The 20,345-nt window shown below is 41.6% G+C and overlaps 2 protein-coding genes across 8 annotated transcripts in view; one reads left to right on the top strand and one right to left on the bottom strand.

The window, feature by feature from the left end:
- The first annotated feature begins 1,500 nt into the window (after nucleotides 1–1,500).
- LOC114573094 (uncharacterized) lies at nucleotides 1,501–10,500 on the top strand. Its single transcript, XM_028605025.1, has 6 exons — nucleotides 1,501–1,567; nucleotides 1,701–1,844; nucleotides 1,937–2,038; nucleotides 2,331–2,448; nucleotides 5,900–6,023; nucleotides 9,472–10,500. The coding sequence occupies exons 1-6, from the start codon at nucleotides 1,555–1,557 to the stop codon at nucleotides 10,420–10,422; spliced, it is 1,452 nt and encodes a 483-aa protein (XP_028460826.1). The 5' UTR covers nucleotides 1,501–1,554; the 3' UTR covers nucleotides 10,423–10,500.
- Nucleotides 10,501–13,531: 3,031 nt separating this feature from the next.
- Nucleotides 13,532–20,345, bottom strand: part of apbb2b (amyloid beta (A4) precursor protein-binding, family B, member 2b) — a 50,439-nt gene continuing 43,625 nt past the window's right edge. For 4 of the 7 annotated variants that reach the window (XM_028595657.1, XM_028595710.1, XM_028595676.1 and 1 more), the window contains 4 exons: nucleotides 18,474–18,557; nucleotides 18,114–18,241; nucleotides 17,000–17,179; nucleotides 13,532–15,719 (listed from right to left, as the gene is read on the bottom strand). In XM_028595657.1, coding sequence (XP_028451458.1) covers nucleotides 15,549–15,719; nucleotides 17,000–17,179; nucleotides 18,114–18,241; nucleotides 18,474–18,557 — 563 coding nt within the window. In that variant the 3' untranslated portion in view covers nucleotides 13,532–15,548. The remainder of the gene's footprint in view (nucleotides 15,720–16,999; nucleotides 17,180–18,113; nucleotides 18,242–18,473; nucleotides 18,558–20,345) is intronic. The other 3 variants (XM_028595695.1, XM_028595686.1, XM_028595703.1) reach the window with 3 other exon arrangements.

Genomic DNA, 20,345 nt, shown 5'->3' with positions numbered 1-20,345 from the left:
CACCAAGTGACAGGCTGTGCTTGGGGGGATTGCAATATGAGGTAAATGGTGGGTGAAGTTCACCAGGGCGTATATGAGACAGGAAGGTATGGCATTCATATAAATTGATTGTTAAAAGTGCTCCTGTGGTTAATAATGTAAAGCTAAAATGCTGCAGCACTGTTCACCAGACAACCCTGGAGTGCATTTGAGTCACAATATTTTGTATTATTATTATTATTATATACATCCTCTACTTTACCCCATGATGTTTCTGCCTCAAATAAAACTTTTAACCTAACAGAAAACATGTTATCTCATCTGTAGTGTTGAGGAAGTGTGCGAAGCGTTACAAAGCGCCGGCTTGCGTGAAGTGAAAATCATGACTGACCTCAGAGAGGCAACGTTCTGCAGAGACCCTCTCTGTCCAGACACACTTGTCTTCTCCCAACCGCTTCATGCTCTGCTGCAGCACAGCAGCCTCACAAGTACACGTGCACTTAACATACAGGTATGTATGAATGTGTGTAGTGAAAGGTGTAATTGAGCTAAATAGAGGTAACACTCACTAATGAGAAACATGCTTTCCTCCCTCGGGAGCTTTTGAAGATAATTTTAGAAGACAGGTACAAGACTGACTGATTGAAAGTGTACATATTCAGCTGAAGTAGAAGTACCTTTTACTGGTTCTTCACTTTCTTAAGTCGAAATGCAAGTGCTGGTTTGTAAATGTATCAACTTGAGAGTGAAAATAAAAATAACTCTCTTAATTACTTTAAAAAGAGGTGAACATGGTTTGATATGCTCTTAGTGACTCAGACTACATTGTTTTCAGAAGGAAAATATAAATGAAACAATAAACTGCACCCACAAAGTAAATCCAGATATTCTTCTTATACTGTATTTGCTATTTACTTATGGAGCACCAAGAACAGCTCTTTCTGTTCACTACGTTCACTTTATCAAAAGCAAACTAGAAATGCATTTCCTGCAGAAAATGCGTGTGAATGCTGAAAAGCTGGAAAGCTAACACTAAACTAGATTGCTTGCTTAAATGTGTAAGAAGAAGGTGAAGTAGTAAGAATAGTTGGAAAAGTGGGCATAGGTTTAATTAGTATGATTTTCCATTGAATTGACTTTACTACTGTGAGACAGATTAAAAGGTTTGCTCTTTACAAAAGGGCCTTTGGCCTTCGCAGTTGGATTTCCTGTTGTGATGTGAATGTAATCTGTGTAGCTGTGTTAAAGAAATCAGTTTGCTGTTAATCTTCATTAGCAACACAGCAGTCTATAGCACTGGAGGGTACAGTTTTGTCAAGAAAAAACAATGCATGTTTGAGTAACAAGTATGCTTCTCTGCGTCTCTTTTTGCAGGACAGGAGTGTGTGTGTGGCAGTGAGCGCGTTACGCCCCCTGCTGTTTGATAACGGTGACGTCCTGGTGGTGGGGTCTTTCTCAGCTGTGACTGTGGCTCACATATCTGTGGCGGCCGCTGCCCGCTCTGGCCGAGTGTTGGTGTGTGGCGCTGATCTCCCTCCTTTACAGATAGAGGAGATACAAGAACTACTCACACAAATGGACGTCAAAAGTGAGTGATGAATGGTGGAAAAAATAAAGTGTATTATGCACTGTATGAGCCTTTTGAGAATATTTCCATTTCAATCTATATGCGCACCTTCTATACGCATGACTTTCCTGATGCAAATTTATGTCCACTGTAGATGTGCGAGTCTTGTCAGAAACCTTCTTTGGTCTGGATGAGTGGAACGCCACCATCCAGCGTTTAAAGGTCATCATAGTTCTGCCTCAGTGTTCGTCCTCCGCGCTCAACGACCCTGTTCCAACCATCCACAGTGAACATGGAGGTACGTAAAAATGTAGAAAATGAAATATATTGAAATATCTATAGCGGTCGTGTATGATGAAAATGCTAAAATACATTTTGTTCGGTTGTCAGACTGGGATCTACTGCCAGACTTGTGTCACAGTTCTGTATCCCGGGGCAAAATAAACACAATGGCCACCCAGCAGGCACGACTGTTAGCACACGCTCTCTCCTGTGAGTATATATTGAAAGAAAAGTGGCTCTCCAGTGCCCCTATGGTAGATATCGTAGATAAAACATGATAGTTATGCCCTCTAGGGTGCCCTTCGATTGAAGAATACGTGATAAAGTGACCTCTAAGGTGCCCTTAAAATAACTAAAACATGTTGCAATGCCATATAGACTACCCTTCATGCTAGAAGCCCTTCTGCGCACTGGTGCCATGTTTTTTGCCCCTGCCCCTCAGACAGACTGAGTCTGCCACTGTTTAAAAAAAAATGCATATTTTTCCCTCCTTTTCTGTCAGTCCCAAAGGTTCAGACATTGGTCTACTGCACACGCTCGGTGTATCCTGAGGAAAATGAACAACTGGTGAAAAGAGTTTTAGAGAAAACACACACGCACCCCAAACTGCTGCCCTTCAGGTAAACACACAAACACATACACACACACACACACACACAACCATGCTCTATCTTTGTGCATTAGTTTTCTGGCTATTAGGTAGTTAATTATGCTATCAGACTTTTCATTACTTGTCCACAGGCTCAAACCACAAATGAAATGAGGAAACGGAAATTAGTTATGTGCTGTTTCTTGTACAGGCCAAACATAAGGGTTTTTAGAAAAAGTCATTCTAGGTAGCCTAGAAATTAAACCTGTTTGAGTCGTGATTCACTTGGATCTTTCATCCGAGTCTTTAAATTGACTCATGAATCGCGAGTCTCTAGTATCATTAACTCAGATCAGTTGAGTCCTACTACAATTCAATCTAAAATGAAATCAGCGCCACACACAAACCTCTTGCAACATTAGCTACTACTAGTCCTAGCCATCTTAGCTGCCAAAAGCTTAATAACTTACAATTCCGTAGGCAACGACAACTCCACAAGTCAACTCAAACGACTGAGTGAGCAGAGTGACAGTCTGAGATAGGTAGGAACATCCTGACCCGCAGATTCAGGGCTGGAAACATTGCAAGCTCGCAGACCATGAGACTCATGAGTTGTCGATGACTCATGAGTTCTCGCATGAGTCAGTCAATCGCGTGAATCAGCTGGCTATGAGTGGATCTGTAGCAGACGAGCGAGTGAAGTCTCTCCCCGAGCTCAGGGTAAAGCAAATCCACAACAAAAGTCATTCTTTCACTTCTAAAATAACATACAATGTTCTGCACGTAGCCTAGCTAGGCCTACTGTAGGTTTTGGCGTATAAATGTAGTAAGTTTAAATGCAATTACGTCGAGCAGACAGTCCGAAACATTGCAAGCTAGCAATACTGACTCAAGTGACTCGTACAACCCGGATCAGTTTAGTAAGTGACTCAGAATAACCTGAATCCTCAAAAGGAATCCAGTTTGCCAGGCCTACTAGAAATCTAGACGCACCCTAGCGGCAGCAAATGTAATTTGCAGCCAGGGTCAGTCTAGCAACTCTCCGTTGGCTTGTGAGCTGGAAAAACCAAATTCTGGTCAGGCCAATCACATCGTGTATAGAGTCGGTGGGCGGGCTTAACGTAAGGACGGCAGAGTTGCGACGGTTCAACATGAATGGACACAGTGACCCCATAGACTCTGGACCAGAGAAGGATATTAGAAGCACTTTTCCGGTGAGGACTGAGCGTTACTACGCAGCCTCCAACTGAGCTTGAAGACGTAGATGTGACGTGAGCAACCTGTCTGAAACTTGTAAGTCTTCTGGTAGCTGTGCCAAGAGAAATCTCAATCATTCCTAATCTTGCAGAGACGGAGAGCGTAGGTATATGTAAGGAGATAACATAGGCTAATTATAGCTAACTAAAATGCTAGTTAACATTAGTAATTCAACTTAAACAGCTTCTCCTGTACTATACGGTAATTCCTCTACTATGCAACAGTAAGTCGCATGGTTATGACACAATCGTTAGCCTATTTTTACAAAAACGTCTACTACAGAGCCATAACGTGAGATACAAGGTAATGGAGCCTTTTATACATTGTTGTGTTTCTTTAGAACTAAACAATGGACAAATAGAGTCTTTAAACGCTTCAGATGGAAAGTTATACGCTGTCAAACTGATGCCAAAATAAATGGCAGTCAATGGGATGCTAATGGGGTGTGATGGCTTGATAGCAACAAAATGGCTCCATAGGAGCTATGCTTTGTGGAGGCTGGCTTACCCCCTTGGTGAATTCACTGCTACTTGGAAACAAAGAAGATGGCTGCTGCTGCTGGCGAACAGCGGTCTTTCGAATCGGCTTTGGCCCCGACTCTGGAAGACTTGGAGTTAAGCACTGAAGTCATTCTTACAAAAGGAAGATGTGTTCGGAGTTTTGCTGACTGGATACGGCAAAAGTTTAATCTATCAACTAGCGTTGCTCTGGTTGGTTGTAGCGCTATCCTATTGTGTACAGAGGGAATTTGAAAGACAATCGTTTATCCCGCCCCTCGGATTGAGCCCTGCCTATGGTGAGTTCCCAGACCCAACATCTTGATGTGGGTCTGGCTTGTCAGGCTAAATTCTAGGTGCATTTAAAGGAAAACATGCAGCTGAAGGCATTTAGACAGTTTCTCATTCCCTACCCAACCAGCCTGTCACAGAGAGTGGCGAGTGAATGGCAGCTCAGTGAAGCTCCCCTGCTTTATCATAAAATTAACTTTAACTTAAAAGCTAATTGTGCTCTTACTGTCAATGAGATTCTGTCAGATTATTGAATTCACCCATCAAGGCTCACACTACTTTCACTGAGATATACAACTGTGTGTCTGTGAATTTGAGTGTGAGAGGTGACAGTCACCAGGCTGGCGACAGTATAAAGGATCAGCTGCTGTTGCCGTGGGGACAGTAGTTAATCCTACAGTTGGGGTGAATGGGGTGGAGAAGATTTCAGAGTCTGTTTCACGCCTGCTGCACACACAACTCATTTCTTACCATCCATCCTCTTAAAGAAATCCAAATGTTATTATATTTGGTCACATAAGCTCTTTTATCAACTTACCAATGTGCAACTGTTTTACAGTACTTGTTCAGGGAAAACACAAATCTACTGTAGCACCATCCTGCCTATGTTGTTTTTTAGAAGAGTTGGCACTAGTTCACTCCAAAGAAACACTAATATCAGAAACATGCTAATCTTCTAAACTGCCATCAAACTGCTTTCCTCGTATATAAAAAAGTTACTTTGCATCAAAAAATAATAACAGCGAAGAGAAGTAATATTTTCATTCTTGAATATAGATCTTTTTAAGAATTGGATGGGGAGGATTAGCAGTAAAACAAACATTTTGTATATCTCTAAACGCAGAAAGCTGCGTGTGTCATTGCCTCTTTTTTACTGATGTTTTTGGCTTATTCAAGTTATATGCTTTAAGATAGTGGTAACTCGACCTGGAGTCCCAAAAACCTTAATTATGTGTATTGATACAGCTCGTATTCATAGATTTAAAAGGTTTCCTTTGACTTTTAAGTTTTGTAAGTTTAACAGAGTTTAGCTAGTTCTGCGTATTTGCAGTATTTCCTTATTAGTCTACTGTTTACTGCGTTTATTTGACTCATCCATCCACCCCGACCTCCTCCCTACACGGACTTTGTTGCTCTTTATACTACGTCGCCTAACTTCCTCCTAAGAGGCAGCTCCGAACGTCACAGAAGTTCTCCCATCTGCCTGAAAACACTCAACAACAAAAAATATTAAAGGTGCCACACAAAGATTTTGAATAATATATTTCCTGTATTTGGTTGTCAAAATAATTGATGGTACTTTGGTACAATTTCCTGAAACTGCTCATTCTTGCAATACACTCATTTGTTTACAGTAATACGTCTCTGACTTAATGTGGCAAGGATGAATTAATGTTAAAATGCCACATAGCATCTTTTATCTTTTTTCTCTTTCAGGGTGAACGGTCCGATTTTCCCAGACGAATCCCAGTCAGGCACAGACACCACAGACTCCAAATTCTTCAGGCTCAAAACATCTCAGTTCACCAACGGCTGCTTCATCGCACGGCTGTCCCGACAGGTGAGAGAGGGGAAGGGAAACGTGGAGACGTGGAAATTGACAGGAAAAATGTGAGAGAGATGTGGAGGGCAAGGTTGTGTTTGAAGATTGAAGGGGAACAGAGGTTTTGTGGTGTGTGTGTGTGTGTGTGTGGGGGGGGGGGGTGATTGCTTTGAGACAAGACCTTCCAGTAGTGCTGAGGCTGCACTCTTTTACTGTCTGTCTGCTGGGAAGTCGGTTGGCTCTGCTTGTCTGCACACACGCATGCACGCACACACGTAAGCACGCACGCACACACGCAAGCACGCACACACACACACACACACACACACACACACAGACTATCTCTCCCCTGAAACACTGCAGCATTATTCCAATACTCTATAAAAAAGAGACAAGTTAAAGACGAAATACGCCTGAAATATTTCAGTACTTTACAGCAAAGATGAATGGATATTCTCTGTATCATTCTCCCAGCCCTCCCTCCACCCCTACAGTCATGTTGCATTACCTCGTTGCTCCATCTATTTGCCCCCCTCCTTTTTCTTCTTCTTGCTCCACTCATAAAATGTACACAAAGAAGGAAATTAGATGCTGCTCCTTTGATCCCCTGCAGCTCCAAAAAAATGGTGCAGTGAGGGGACTGAGCCTGTATGTGTGAGTGTGTTCATATTTTTTCCAACACACACACACACACACACAAACACATACACACTTACACATGGGGGCAGGTCTTGCTCACCTGTCCAGTGGCAGTGCAGTAATTTTAAATCTAATGATCATCATGTCCAATTTAATCGACATCAAACGTCATAGCTGCGGCTGCAGATTTAGTTACACTGACAATTCAGAGGTGTTTCACTGCTGCTCAGATGAATGACTTCACACCAGTCAAACTGTGCTAGAGGACGATTTAAAGGGATATGAAATAGACACCATGGCAGCATAGAGAGACCGCAAGAGAGAGAGATGGGGTAAGGCAACAAGAAATCTCCTTAAAATCTCTCTTTTAAAAATGTAAAGGGAGACCCAAGAAAACAGACATTGGGAAAAGATGTGTCCCGAAATGTTATCTTATCTGTAAAACACATCTGAGAGGCTGCCATCAATCATGCTTCGTTCCAGTACACTCTTGTCTTCTCCATTTTATCAGAAAGTCTCATGTTGCTGCATAATTATAGTTTTCAGGTATAGCCTAGAAATCTAGACGCACCCTATCGGCAGCAAATGTAATTTGATGTGGGTCTGGCTTGTCAGGCTAGTTTTCAGGCTTATAAATGACTCAGAGCATATTATGCTGTCAATGCAAGAAAACTGAAAAACAGTGTAAAGTCAGATTAAACACTTGAGAGTGAATAAAATATGCATTTGCAGTGTTTTCAGCAGTGAGCTTAACAATCTGTCATTCAACTTTCATTATAGAGAAGAGACAGTATGAAGACAGAGACAGATAGACAGAGGTAAAGGGGCGGGGGGAGATAAAAGTCTTGGATGAATGTCACTGCAGATGAAGACAGTGTTTTACCCCTACACATATACTGTATACCAGGAGCAAAATGTGTGTGTGTGTGTGTGTGTGTGTGTGTGTGTTTGTGTGTGTGTGTGTGTGTGTGTGTGTGTGCGTGCGTGCGTGTGTGTGTGTTTTGGACCTGCTGACAACATATTGTTTCGGTCCTAAATCCGTTCATCGCTCACATATGGCTAGCCATGTTCAGAGTATTTTTTTCAAGGGTATGTCAGTTTATTAACCAACAATTGCAAGTGGCATGACACTATAGGGCCGTGACCTGCGTGATGTCACCATGAAGGAGGGACTAAGGACCGACTTCAGGGAACAAGAAGATAAAAAAGCAATGCCATCCGAAGTGGTGTGTAGGCTACTATTCTGGCTGTATTGTGTTCCCAAAAAACTTTACTACCCTTCTCTCTTCACCATGTTCACAGTTGTGCATGGAAGAGTGCTCTGTGCTCGCATTTTGTTCCCGACGGCCTATAACTGTCAGGTTGGGTTATTATCGGGTTGATATTGTGTAGTCTGAAACCGGCATTAGTTGTCCACCACGATGGTACAGACTAAAATGCATCAACAACTACTGGATGGAGTTTTTAAAGTTAGACTATTATCAGTTTGGTTCCCTTGATGTTTATCTTGCTCCTAGTCTCGCAGTGCCAGACCTATCACGACAGCGATGTAGAGTAAAATCTGGCTACACCTCACATACATTCTGGAATAGGAGAAAAAAAGGCTCTGGGTTGTTTGCAATTCTTTAAACCAATCACAATCGTCTTGGGCAGCACTAGGCTCCGGTCGCAGCAATGCTGGATCTGCAAAATTTGCTTGGGAAGGAATTTGCTTTGGTGGAACATTTGCACCCCACAAAAGAAAACACCACATAAAATATTGACTGAAGTTAACTATTCACACAATACAATAACGCGGGGTATTTAAATTAGCTGGATACATGGTTAATTTGCTCTTACCAGTGTATCGTCGTGTGGAGGCTATTTTGTCCACAGCAAATCCCTGCCAGTCGGTCCCAAAATGTCCAAGTTACAGAGTAAATGCTGTAACCATATTCTTTGTAAATCTTTACAATCATTCCCCAAATGAACCAAACAGGCCCGTCTTATTGCCCGATCCAAATTTTCTTCAAAACTTGCCATTTTCAGTGGCATTCTAGCTGGAAGTGTGTTGTGATGTGTTTGAGAACGGCAACACAAGGTGACTCCAAAATGTACTTCTGTGGATCCAGACTATCTAGCGCCGTCACAATCATTTGTCCATTACTTTGTGTTTGATACCTGCAAAACTAATGACATTGCCATCAGTCTCAGCTGTACTTTCCGTTTTGTGCTAACATTAGCATGCTAACTAGCTAAAGTAAGATGGTGAACATGGTTAACATTATACCGGTTACATGCTGCCACTCCGACATGCTTCTATTCCGACATGCTGCTATTCCCTAACCCTAACCCTAATGGAAACAAAAATTGTCGGATTGGTGAGACGTTTGAAAACAATGGAAGTGCCGCCACTCCGACAATTAGACGTCAATGTCGGAGTTGGGGTATGTCGGAATGGATGACGGAACCCCATTATACCTGCTAAACATCGCCATGTTAGCATTGTCATTGTGAGCATGTTAGCATGCTGTTTGCATTTAGCTGAAGGGCACCAACGAAGTACGACCTCACAGAGCTGCTAGCCTGGCTTTAAAAGGGGGAGAAAAGATAAGTGGCTTGTGACAGTAACTATCATATTGTCTTTTAAATTATATCCCACACTGTCAGGATATAAATCCCGTGAGCTCTCCATTCTCTTCTGCAGGTTAATGTTATGGCTGCGGCTCCTTTCTACAGCGTTGTGTTTTCTTGTATAGGTCTCCTTGGTGCTATGTTACCCAAGAGACCCGTGGTTTTAATGTGTTGTGTCTTCACATCAAATCTTAAGCTGCCCTTGCTTTTTCAGGCGGATCCCACTAAAGTAGAAACAGTCCACGATGTGCTGGCAAGGGCAGCAGCAAAGGGCCTCCTGGGTGGAATAATTCCTGAACAATCAAAAACCACTAAAAAGGGGAAAAGCAAGAAGAACCGCCTCGCCTCACCCAGCAGCAAACCTTCATCCCCTTCGAGCCAAGAGAGGCAGACAGGAAGGGAGCTTGTGAATGGAGTTGCACCTTCAGAACACGAAGAGAAGAAAGGTGAATGTGGTGAGGAGGGAGAGGAGGAAGATAAGGGCGGAAAGAGAGGAAAGAAGACCAGAGGGCTTAAAGGAAGTAAGCCAAAGGTCAAACGACGACCAAAACAAACCAACAGGACTACCACAGTCTTGAAGCATTACCCTAAAAGCCATAAGAAGAAATCGGCAAAGAGAAAAGTCAACCAATCACATCTCAAGAGGCGCCTTACAAAAAGCAAACCGAGAAGAATACCTCGTCTTACACTGACGTTGATGTCTTCTGAAAAACCCTCCAACCACTTGTCTCCGATCACAGCCCTGGCGCACAAGCTAAGTAAAAATGCCACGATTACATCACAGCAGACGGTCTTTAGCACCTTTTCCCCTGCCAGTCCTGCTCCACCTGCTGCTCCCCATGCAGCCTCCAAGCAGGTGCAGAAACACAACACTGAGCCTGAAAGAGCAGCGAAAACACTAAAGGATGGAGCTAAACCAGAAAATCTGTTTAAGGCCGGAGGAAAGGTGATCAGGCCTAAAATAGAGGTGGCGACAGAGGATGTATTGAAGCCTGCAGATTTTGTCTTGCCACCCATTTCGTCCCCATCCTCCAGCTCTGTAAGCAGCAGGAGCGGTAGTTCTCTCTGTCAGCGTCGGTCCCGGACCTCCCACTCCCAGCTCGCCCAAACATCTGCATCCTCCTCAGTCTCTCTGCCTGGATTATACAAAGATCATCTTCACTGATGTTGTGGTAAATGAAATTATCAGCATGTTCTGACACTACAGTCAAAAGTAAATTATTTGAAAATATTTAAAAATAAATGTTATTGTATTGCAAGTTAAATTTGAGAAATAAAAAATATGTTAAAAGGAATTTAGCGGTTTCACTGATTTCTTTGTCTCTGGCATGACTTTAGTTCACACTCTACAGAAATGTACTCTACAATTTTAATAAGTTATTATAGCAAGTCATTATTTAAATACATTTGCCAGATTTTCTTTATTGTAAATTGAACCCTTTTTAGATTTTTAACATTCAGGGACAGTATGTATATTATTGGAGGGTGAGGGCTGAAAACAAGGGAGAGTTATGTATTTTTCTTTTTGCTGGAAGTTTATTTAAATTCATTCATAGTTTCAGTTCATACTTTCCCCTGTGAGATATATATACATGATTAATTCACTGGTACTGTTATAGTATTTCAAGATATTGGGGGGAGGATTTTGCAATTTTTCTTTTAGTCAAGGAGAGGGTCAAAAGAAAATATTAATAACCCCAATAACTTTAGTACAGTTATTCAGAAAAAATGCCTAACTGAAGAGGTCTTCTTAGAGACTTGTGATAGGCATTTGACATTGTATAGACTAAACCAATGATTCCAAGCCTGTGGGTCAGGACAAAGATAAATCTGACAGGTCACAAGATGATAGAAATTATAAGAAAAGAAATATAATAATTCCAGACCAAAACGTGTGATGAGGACTAAAACACTGAGGATGGGGCATCCTGGTGGAACAGAGGAGAACCATTGGACTGAACAATAAATCAATTTATCAATCAAAACAAAAATTAGTTGCAGCCTTAATGCACACAAAGACACAAAATCCTGTTTTATAATGCTGTTTATTCTCACAATTGATTACATTGATAAAGTGTACAAATCAGTGAGCAGCAAACGGAAGCCAACACATCCATCTGTGGGAAAGGTATGTGTGTTTTTTGTTGTGTGTGAGCTTGACAGAGACGCTGGTAGTCCGCTGTTCTCCTCCTCCTCCTCCTCCTCCTCCTCCTCCTCCTCCTCTTCCTCCTCCTCCTCCTCCTCCTCCTAACAGTGGACTCCCAGCTCTCAGTGCACTGTACAAGGTAAAGATATATTCCTTTATCTGCCTTTTTTTTCTGCAAAGCGGAGCTTGTTGTAGCATTGTGACTTAACCAGGGACTGAGACAATGAAACCGAGTCAAGAGACTGTACTTGCCCCAACTAATAAAATCAGTATATACCTTTATAAAATAGAATAAATAAAATAAAAAATATTTCTGTTCAGTACATACAGTCGTTCTTTTAACCATCCAAGGGCATGCAAGGCTTTTCACGACTTTCCATATCTCGAGATCAAAAGAATGCATAGATAATTTGCTCAGTTAAATTCAGTGTCAACGTAGTTGACAACTGTGACAATTTCCAATCACCTCTCCTTGTTTCATTATTTGCTCTCGTATTTTTCTTATCTACAACAATGTATCAGTATTTTACACTTTGGCCATTTGGTGAGTTCTCAAAAAAAAAAAAAAAAAAAAAAGAAGGCATTTCATTACAAGAAAATAACAGAAAACTTCAAACAGACATTTAAAATGAAAAGATAGCTTATAACAATGATTAATGCCAAAAGTTACATTAAATTGGTATTATGTACACGCACATTTTGTCATCTCATTCACATTTCAACATCCTTGTGACAAAAGAAGGTGACGTGGCTGAATTTTCTCATCAGAATCTCTGTGGAGTTTAAAAGCTCGGTGCAGGACATGGAGACAACAAGACCGTTCGCTATGGCCCTCCTTTAGATGCTGCTGCTCCGCCTGTCAAGCATTACTTTCTCACATGAATGCAGTTTACAATAAAAATGGCAAATTAACCACTCCAATAAAAATAATGGTTCTTTGATTTAACACAAAATTAACTAAAAAGCATTTTCTGGTTTTAACCGGTGACCATCAATTTTGGCGGCTGAACTATCGCAAGCTGATTTAAGTAGCTCGCTAGCCAGCTAATTAAGCTAACAATGGGGGCGACCTCTAGGTCACACAGTCGAGTCTGCGCCCCATGTAGGCCAAGTCCTCAGCAGCGACAGTGGGTTTGAATCCTACCCACAGCCCTCTCTCTCTCTCTCCCTCTCCCTTCCCGTCTTCAAGCAGTCCTGTCAATAAAGGCCATTAAAGCCCCCCAAAAAATAACAATAGCTCCACACTGTCTCTGGCTGACTTTGAAAAATGTTGAATAAACACTTGATGGCCGCATACACATCATGCTAATGGCAATAAAGGAACTGTGTTCTTGTATTGCAGCGTAGCGCTAATTAGTCAGAGTATTAGTAATTATTGTTATTTGTTAACATAACCCTGTTTGGCTGCTTAGCTTGCATACTTAGACAACCAGGACAGAGGTTAGATTCATGCTTTTTTGATCATATTTTCAAACACAATGGCTTCAGGCTTTTAGGAAGAGGACTAACTAATGGGTTTGATCATAACGCTTGGCTGGGGTTGTGAGTGTAAATTTCCTTAAATCCAATAACAAACAGAACAGAGATGCTAACAGTATTTCTTAACTCTAATAAAGTGGGGGACAGTGGGGAATTCTATACAGAGATATTATGTTAATGTTGTTGCTTTTACGTAACCTATAAACCCACAAAATATCGTTAGCTATTGTCAGCGAGCTAGTTAGCCCAATATGCTAACCAATGCTAATCAATTAGAGCAGTGGTGTCAAACTCATTTTGACTGAAGGCCACACTGGAAAAAGAGAATCACCTCAAGGGCCAGACATGTAGAGTTTATTGACTTGCTTTTGTTTCATTGAAAAAGTAAAATATCTTTGAGTATTACAGCATGTCGCTTTTTTGACATTGCTGTAGTCATTTTTGTATGTTTTTTTTTCCCGACTTCTTTATGGCTTTCTCAGATGTTTATCACCTTTTTATTTAGATTGTCGCCTTTTTTTTTACATTTATGTCAAAGTCGGCAAATCTGCCAAATTCTGCTTTGAGTGTCTATTTAACTGCAGTTAAAAAAAACACTTTCCCATGTTTTTGGCGCACAACTAGGCGGGACAAAATCTATTGTGAACCTGAATGGATAGGTGGGCCGGATCATAATCTGCAAAGGGCCTGATTTGGCCCACGGGCCTTGAGTTTGACACGTGTGAATTAGAGCATTGCTAAAATTAGAGCAGACAAACAGTTTAATCAACTCTTTCACTTCTGCTCATGTTACTGATTTTGCAAAGGCGAAAAAGACACAACCCTCCAAACTATTCATTGAGTATTGGTCTTCTTACAGCCCCTTACACAAGCCAAAAGCTTGACAGACTGGCCATGCTTTGTTACGGTTCCTAAACTGTGATTAGTCATTCGCTGTCTGATAGAGGGGTTTAGCAAACGGTCAATTATTAAGGTTTGGTGTTAATCTGCTGCCCAACATCCAAGAGAACGGCCACGGGGCAAAATATGTTCATGATTTTAGTGGCAATAAACTTCAAGACTTCTTTAGTTATAACCATACATCCACGCTTGTCAGATATGGGATAATAAGGAGCTAGCATTGTTGAACTGAGATTTGTGTCAGGAAACGCAAGTGATCTCGTGGTACTGACGAAAACAGATAGACAGACAGTAAGGAGTGGGTAACGTTAAAAAAAAAAACGCATTCAAGTGAACAGAACCCTGGAGACAGATAGATAGCCCAGGAAAGTCCTGTTAGTTTAAGTCAACATGTCTCTCTGTTGGCTTTCATCTCGAAAAAACAGCTGAGGCTGGAGACAGAACCTGTCTCTCTCCTTCTCTCCTCCTCACAGGTCAGATCTCAGCCGCCACCATACCCAGGTACAAAAAGACATTCCTCCAGATATCTTGTGTTGCCAGCCCCATTTTATTAGTGGACATGAAGTCTCGGAGGACTGATACGGAGGTGGGATTTAAAAGGAATAATCCGCCAACTCTTCCTCCAGCATGTGTATCGAAGAGGAGCAGCAGCATGCCGATGTGTCCTGTGTTTGGAGCAGCAGGCTGGTGCTGTTTACCAGAGAGGGAGGGGTAACACTGTCCATCCCTGCATCTCTGCCTCCATTATGGCATTTGTCTGTCATTTTCCAAGGGATAATGAAGAAGTAAAAACAACAAGTAAAAAGGAAGTACATGAGTGATGTTTCGGGTGAAAGGTAGGTCACCGCTCGTTTAGACCCTTCAGGCTGATTCTTGCGCAGTTGACGAGAAACAAAGAAATAAGAAGACAGAAAAAAAACAACCAATGTGGCTTCGGATTTCTCACCCCTTCTCTAAGCAGCAGCAGTGTATCGATAATGTCTACAATGATTCACTTTTTATATAAAAAGTTCATGCAGGATCAGTTGAACAGGTTAGAGTGTGTAGACGGACGACCAAATCTCTTCAGTCTGTAGCAGCTTCCTTCTTTCATTCATTACAAACTGATTTGGAAATCAGACACGATGGCTTTGATGATTCCTTCCTTCCACTTCACTTCATGTTACAGTCTACAAAGGACGATGAGAAAGAGGGGTAGAGGGGGGGAAAGCCACTACAGACTAACAGGACAACCAGGTGAATGACAGGGGGTGTGGCCGGGTGTGCACGGTCATGCTGGCAGCACAGACACAGACACAAATACAATTAGAGCTGGGAGAGATCAGCAGTATTGGCACCAATGAGCTTGCTTATCACATGTGCTGTGCTGGAAGAAGCACTTCCTACTTATTTAGCTTTTGCTCTCCTTTCCTCTCCTTCTCTGTGCTGAGGTTGGGGGTGGGGGGGGGGGGGGGAGTTACTTCTATGTACACGATCACTACTCAGGTGTTTCTCGGTGGTTGTTCCTTCTTGTTGCGGGATTAAAGTCTTTATTCCTCTCAGTTATTTTGAGGAAACCGATTTGAATTTCAGCTCTAGAGCTGATAAACTCTTGAGGTGAAATTCCAATGTTAGTTCAGAAATGTAACGGAAATATGACAAACCCTGGGGCTTTGTTGTGTTTCCAAGGTTACTGGGATCTGTGGTGGCGACAGGTTTTTGGCAGCGATGCGACTAGTTACCATGGTGACTGATTGTGGCAGGGAGTTGATAGCGCTCAACCATGGTTACTGTGGCAACTCGGTGACGGGTCTCTTTTGTTTGAGGGTGTCGATGAGCGACAGCACGCCTCTCTTCACGCTGGTTGATACCCGACGGGACACCGAGTCCCCGGGGGGTGACGTGCCGCAGGCCTTCTGGGAGGGGGGTCGAGCCACCAAACACTTCTGATACCGCAGCTGATGGAGAGAGGGAGGAAGAAAGAGAGGAACATATTGTAAATAATGGAGAGTTACAGCTGCTGAGTTTACGACTGTGGAGGTGTCTGTGAGCGAGAGAGCGAGAGAGAGCTAGAGAGAGAGAAGGGAAAGCTGGACTGGTGCAGGCAGCTAGCTGTGATCAATAGTAATGACTGATGATTCTTGTCACCATGAAGGTTTAGAGATTTTGTGTGTGTGTGTGTGTGTGTGTGTGTGTGTGTGTGTGTGTGTGTGTGTGTGTGTGTGTCCATATATCCAAAGTTCTGATGTGTGATCAATAGCCCAGCTGACTAATCTTGTGACTCACCCCCAGCAGAGAGGGCAGAGGAAGATGAGTAATGGGCTGCATTATAGCAGAAACACCACAGAGGGCATTCTGGGTTGGGATTGTGGACATTATAATGGTAAAATAAAATCATTCTAAAAAGGTATTATGAGTTCATTACAGTGGTTATTAATTCAATGTACATGTTTCCTCTTTAAAACTTTTCCTGTAAAGTAGTAAACAATGTGCAACACAATATTAAACAACTTTAAAACTTCAAAATCTATACAAGATCGCTTGCAAGGACATCCTCTCTCAGAGACAACTGATGATGAACTTTAGGTGGCTTCTCTTGATTTGAATGCATGTTTTACACCAACAGTGTTTTGACCTCTGTCATTACAACCTGAATGGAGCATATGGCTTAGACAGTAAAACAACCATCTGTCAACTCCCAACTCAAACTAAACTACAGGCAAGGACTCTCAGGAAGAGCGGCTCTGAATGCCTCTGCCTGTCTCTTGTGCTTTAAGTGATGATGACCTTAGTTTAAATAGCATTTGCAATATGCAAGCATTTTGCATTGGATCAATTAGGACTGAAGGAACCCTTTTCATAAAACCTGCTGGTTTTAATAAATTTATGCAAATAGAATAAAGTAATTGGTTTGTGTTTCATGCTTGAATGTTCTGAGGATTTTTTCGAGTTCCGTGTGCAAACAAGTCCTAAATGATGAAGTATAGCTGAAGAAAAGTACTTTCTAATAGCCCTACAGTCTCAAGCATTTAGCATGTAGCATTCATGGTTATGTTACAATTGCACACACTTGATTTCCTACAATCTAACTGCCAACTCCAGACTACACAATTGTAATTTGACATTTGAGCATGCATGTACGTGCTCTGCGAGAGATTCCTTTAGTTATTTATTTCTCAGATTTGGCTCAGTGTATTTCGTTGTGTTGTCAGTGCTGTGTTCTTGCTCAGTGACTCACCATACAAGCGGCCTGTACAGCCTCCGACACATTCCCAGCGTTGGGCTCACACCAGAAGATGTGACAGTCAAAACGATGGCCGCCGGCATCCATGATGAAGGCAAATGTGTGCACATTCCGCCCAACACCCATGAAAGACAGGAATCGAACACGACACTCCACCAGCACTTCCTCTTCGTCCTGGTCAGAAACATCGGTGTGCGAGATTAATCGATAAGTCATAAACATGTGGAGGACATATTTAACTGTCCTTCTTAAACAGGGAAGGGAAGACATCATAAAAACAAATTATTGAAGGAATTCATATATTCATATGTTCATACAGGGGAGCTGCCTAGTAAAACTTTAGCCTTCTAATAAACAGGTCCACTGGAGCAACTGGGATTTAGGTGCCCTTGATGACAGCCATAACTTATTTAAATAACAAAAAAGGATTTTTTATATCAACTGCACGGTTGAACGCTGTTAAGACTTAACATGCAGATTTAATGTGATTGGAGTCGCTGTTTGTCTCATTGCTCTGGGTGGCCGCTTGCTACATTTCTGGTTAACAATGTCAGTAAAGTCTGTTTAATCAAGAGCACATTTTCCACGTTTTTTTGTAGTTTTATACATTAGAATCACCAGTAAAGTGCAAGTAGCGGATCCAGTTTAAACTGTGGTGACTGCTGAAGGAAAGCATTGACAGGCTCGAGAAAATGCTCTGCACCAGACATAATGAAGTATGTATCCGAGTCAAGTCAAGCCTTAGATTCCTGTCAGTTCTGTACTAAAGGTCGATTATCAGTCATATCTGCTGTATTTTGCACACTGTATTAGTTAACTAAAGGTACGTTCTCTAAACAGGGGGGTGAGACAACCTCACCACCTGGCCTTTGGATGTTTCGCCATCTTTGTTGTCAATTACGTCCCACTGCCATAGAGTGCAAGAATGTTTTGAAATTTCAGCTTTAAAAAAAACGGTGGTTGTTTTCCCATAATGCTAACCTCTCCCACTTTTTGTCTTGTGTATGGAGTTTGTTTTACCATATTCTATTTTTCCATACAGAAAACTAAAAGAAAAAGAAAACCAGGGAAAGTTAGTAGTTTGGCTACGGGCAGATCTGTGTCTCACCTTGTCTTTGCTGATGGTGACAGTAGCATCTGCCACATTGAGGGCTACCGGGGTCCAGTCCTCTCTGTTGGAAGAACCGATTAGACTGTCTATAGCTCCGTTCAGTATGTCCATGCCTGGAGAAGAGCATGTTAAAAACAAACAAACAAACATAAACATTAAAATCATACCTAAAGTTAGACTAGCAACATTAACACCAACCATGTGCTTTGCATCTCATTCCAGTTTGTGCAGTTTGCACACTTGTGCACATTGTGTGTGTGTGTGTGTGTGTGTGTGTGTGTGTGTGTGTGAGTGTGTGAGTGAGTGGTGAGTGAGTGAGTGAGTGAGTGAGTGAGTGAGTGAGTGTGAGAGACTAACCTATTGGTCTGGCCACAGGCAGCATCCCAAGGTAAAGCACCTGAAACTTCTGAACCAGCTCTGTCTTTGGTGTGGGGAACTCTGCTGGGAAGAAGCCACACACGCGTTATAGGTGCTCAGAATAATAAATATTTAACTACATGTAAACAACTAACAATGCACATTAACAGAGGGTTCCCACGTGTTGCCTGCAGAGTAAATATCTGGATACTGACCACTGTCACGATGGCTTCTATTAAATCTAAATCTAATAAACTTTTATAGATGCTCTGTGAAAGATTTTAACAAGGCTTTTGACTGAACAATGTGATGTTAAGTCATTCTGGTCCCTGAGTTTGTTTAGTTTCCCCAAGTGTGACAGATGCTGACAACAGCATATTTTATTCTATTTTTTTTTTTTAAAGAAACAGCTATATATGTTTTAGCCTTCCTATTAGGGTTGCACGATATTGACAAAATGTGATATTGCGATATCTATTATGAATATTGCGATATCAATATTAACTTCGATATTTTTAAACATGTAAAATTACAAAAGTTACGGGAAAACACATCAAAATAGATTCATAACAAATTAAACAAGTTTTATTTCAACTGACGGTCATATTGGACTGGTACAACATGAATAAATAAATAAGGACCATGTCTACAGAACAGGACATGTTTTACTGGTTGGACAGTATAAAATATATAAATAAAGAGAACAGGATACAACTTTTCTTTCGCTTCTCTGATTTGTTTTGTTGTCCATCTATTTCTTCACTTACACTGTCACTCTTGTTGAAATATGCACACACGTGGTACGCAACATAGGGTTTGTCACATAGTGGAGCCGTGCGCTGACGTGCACTAAGATGTGCAAGGGGCACGGTAACTGGCCAATGAAACATGATCATTATAGCGTTTCAAGCTCTGAAGCTCTAAATCACTAAAACACAACTAAGCCACACGCTGTGTAAATAAACAAAATACTGCATAATTATTGCGACACTTTTGATATATTGCAATAACAATATTGAGTCAATATATCTTGCACCCCTACTTCCTATTTCTTCAACACTGCTCTCCTCATTGTTTTCTGCAAGTACAACAAAGCTTGTCTAGCTGCCACCAACATCTCTTGGCTGGCTACTTTTCCCCATCTTTCCGGCTATTAAAACTTTGAAGAGCTCCCTCCACAACTTCTTTGTAAATTTGAAATGATGAACCCTAGCACATTATGCTATGCACTGGACCATCAACCCCTAAATCTGTTAACTTAAAAAAAAAAAACTGGTAAAAAGGTAGCCTATGGAGTTTAAGAGTGCAGGTGGAGCTATGGAGCAATGTTTCTACATGTGGGTCCCGGTTTTGTTTACTACTGGACAGTTGGTAGTCATAACGCACAAAAAAGAAGTTGCAATGAGCTGAAGCCAAAAAACAAGAAGACTGTAAGTGAATAAATATGGATGTAAACATTGCAGGATTTGATACAAAATAATAATCGGCTTTGTGAAAATTTTATGAAGAAATAAAATGCATTTAAAACATTTGTCCGATTTCACGGACATACACAGTGCGTTTTAGTGAGTAACACCAAATGTAACCTAAATTTGTTTCTTCACAAGAAAATTCCACAGGGCACCTTTAAGGCTCACACTTAATCACAGTGATGTTTGTCAATCTTTTAAAATACACTGATTATAATGGCTCCGAAATCAAACTGCCTTGATGCTTAAGTTCCTAACTTGTCTCGACTTTGGAGATGAGGACATTGTGAGGACAACACAGACTTTCTGCTCTTACAAATGACCAGTTTAAATGCATGCAGTGTGCCAAAGAAGTGATGACTGCCATGCGTTTATTGATGCATGACACCACTTGGCGCGCGCG

Source organism: Perca flavescens, chromosome 2 (assembly GCF_004354835.1).
Source record: "Perca flavescens isolate YP-PL-M2 chromosome 2, PFLA_1.0, whole genome shotgun sequence".
Lineage (NCBI taxonomy): Eukaryota > Metazoa > Chordata > Actinopteri > Perciformes > Percidae > Perca > Perca flavescens.
Note: the sequence above shows the minus strand (reverse complement) of the source record. Positions and strands in the feature narration are given on the sequence as shown.

Coding starts and splice junctions, on each gene's coding strand:
- LOC114573094 (XM_028605025.1), top strand. Junction 1,845..1,936: donor CATCCACAGTGAACATGGAG/GTACGTAAAAAT, acceptor TTCGGTTGTCAG/ACTGGGATCTACTGCCAGAC. Junction 2,449..5,899: donor CCCAAACTGCTGCCCTTCAG/GTAAACACACAA, acceptor TTTCTCTTTCAG/GGTGAACGGTCCGATTTTCC.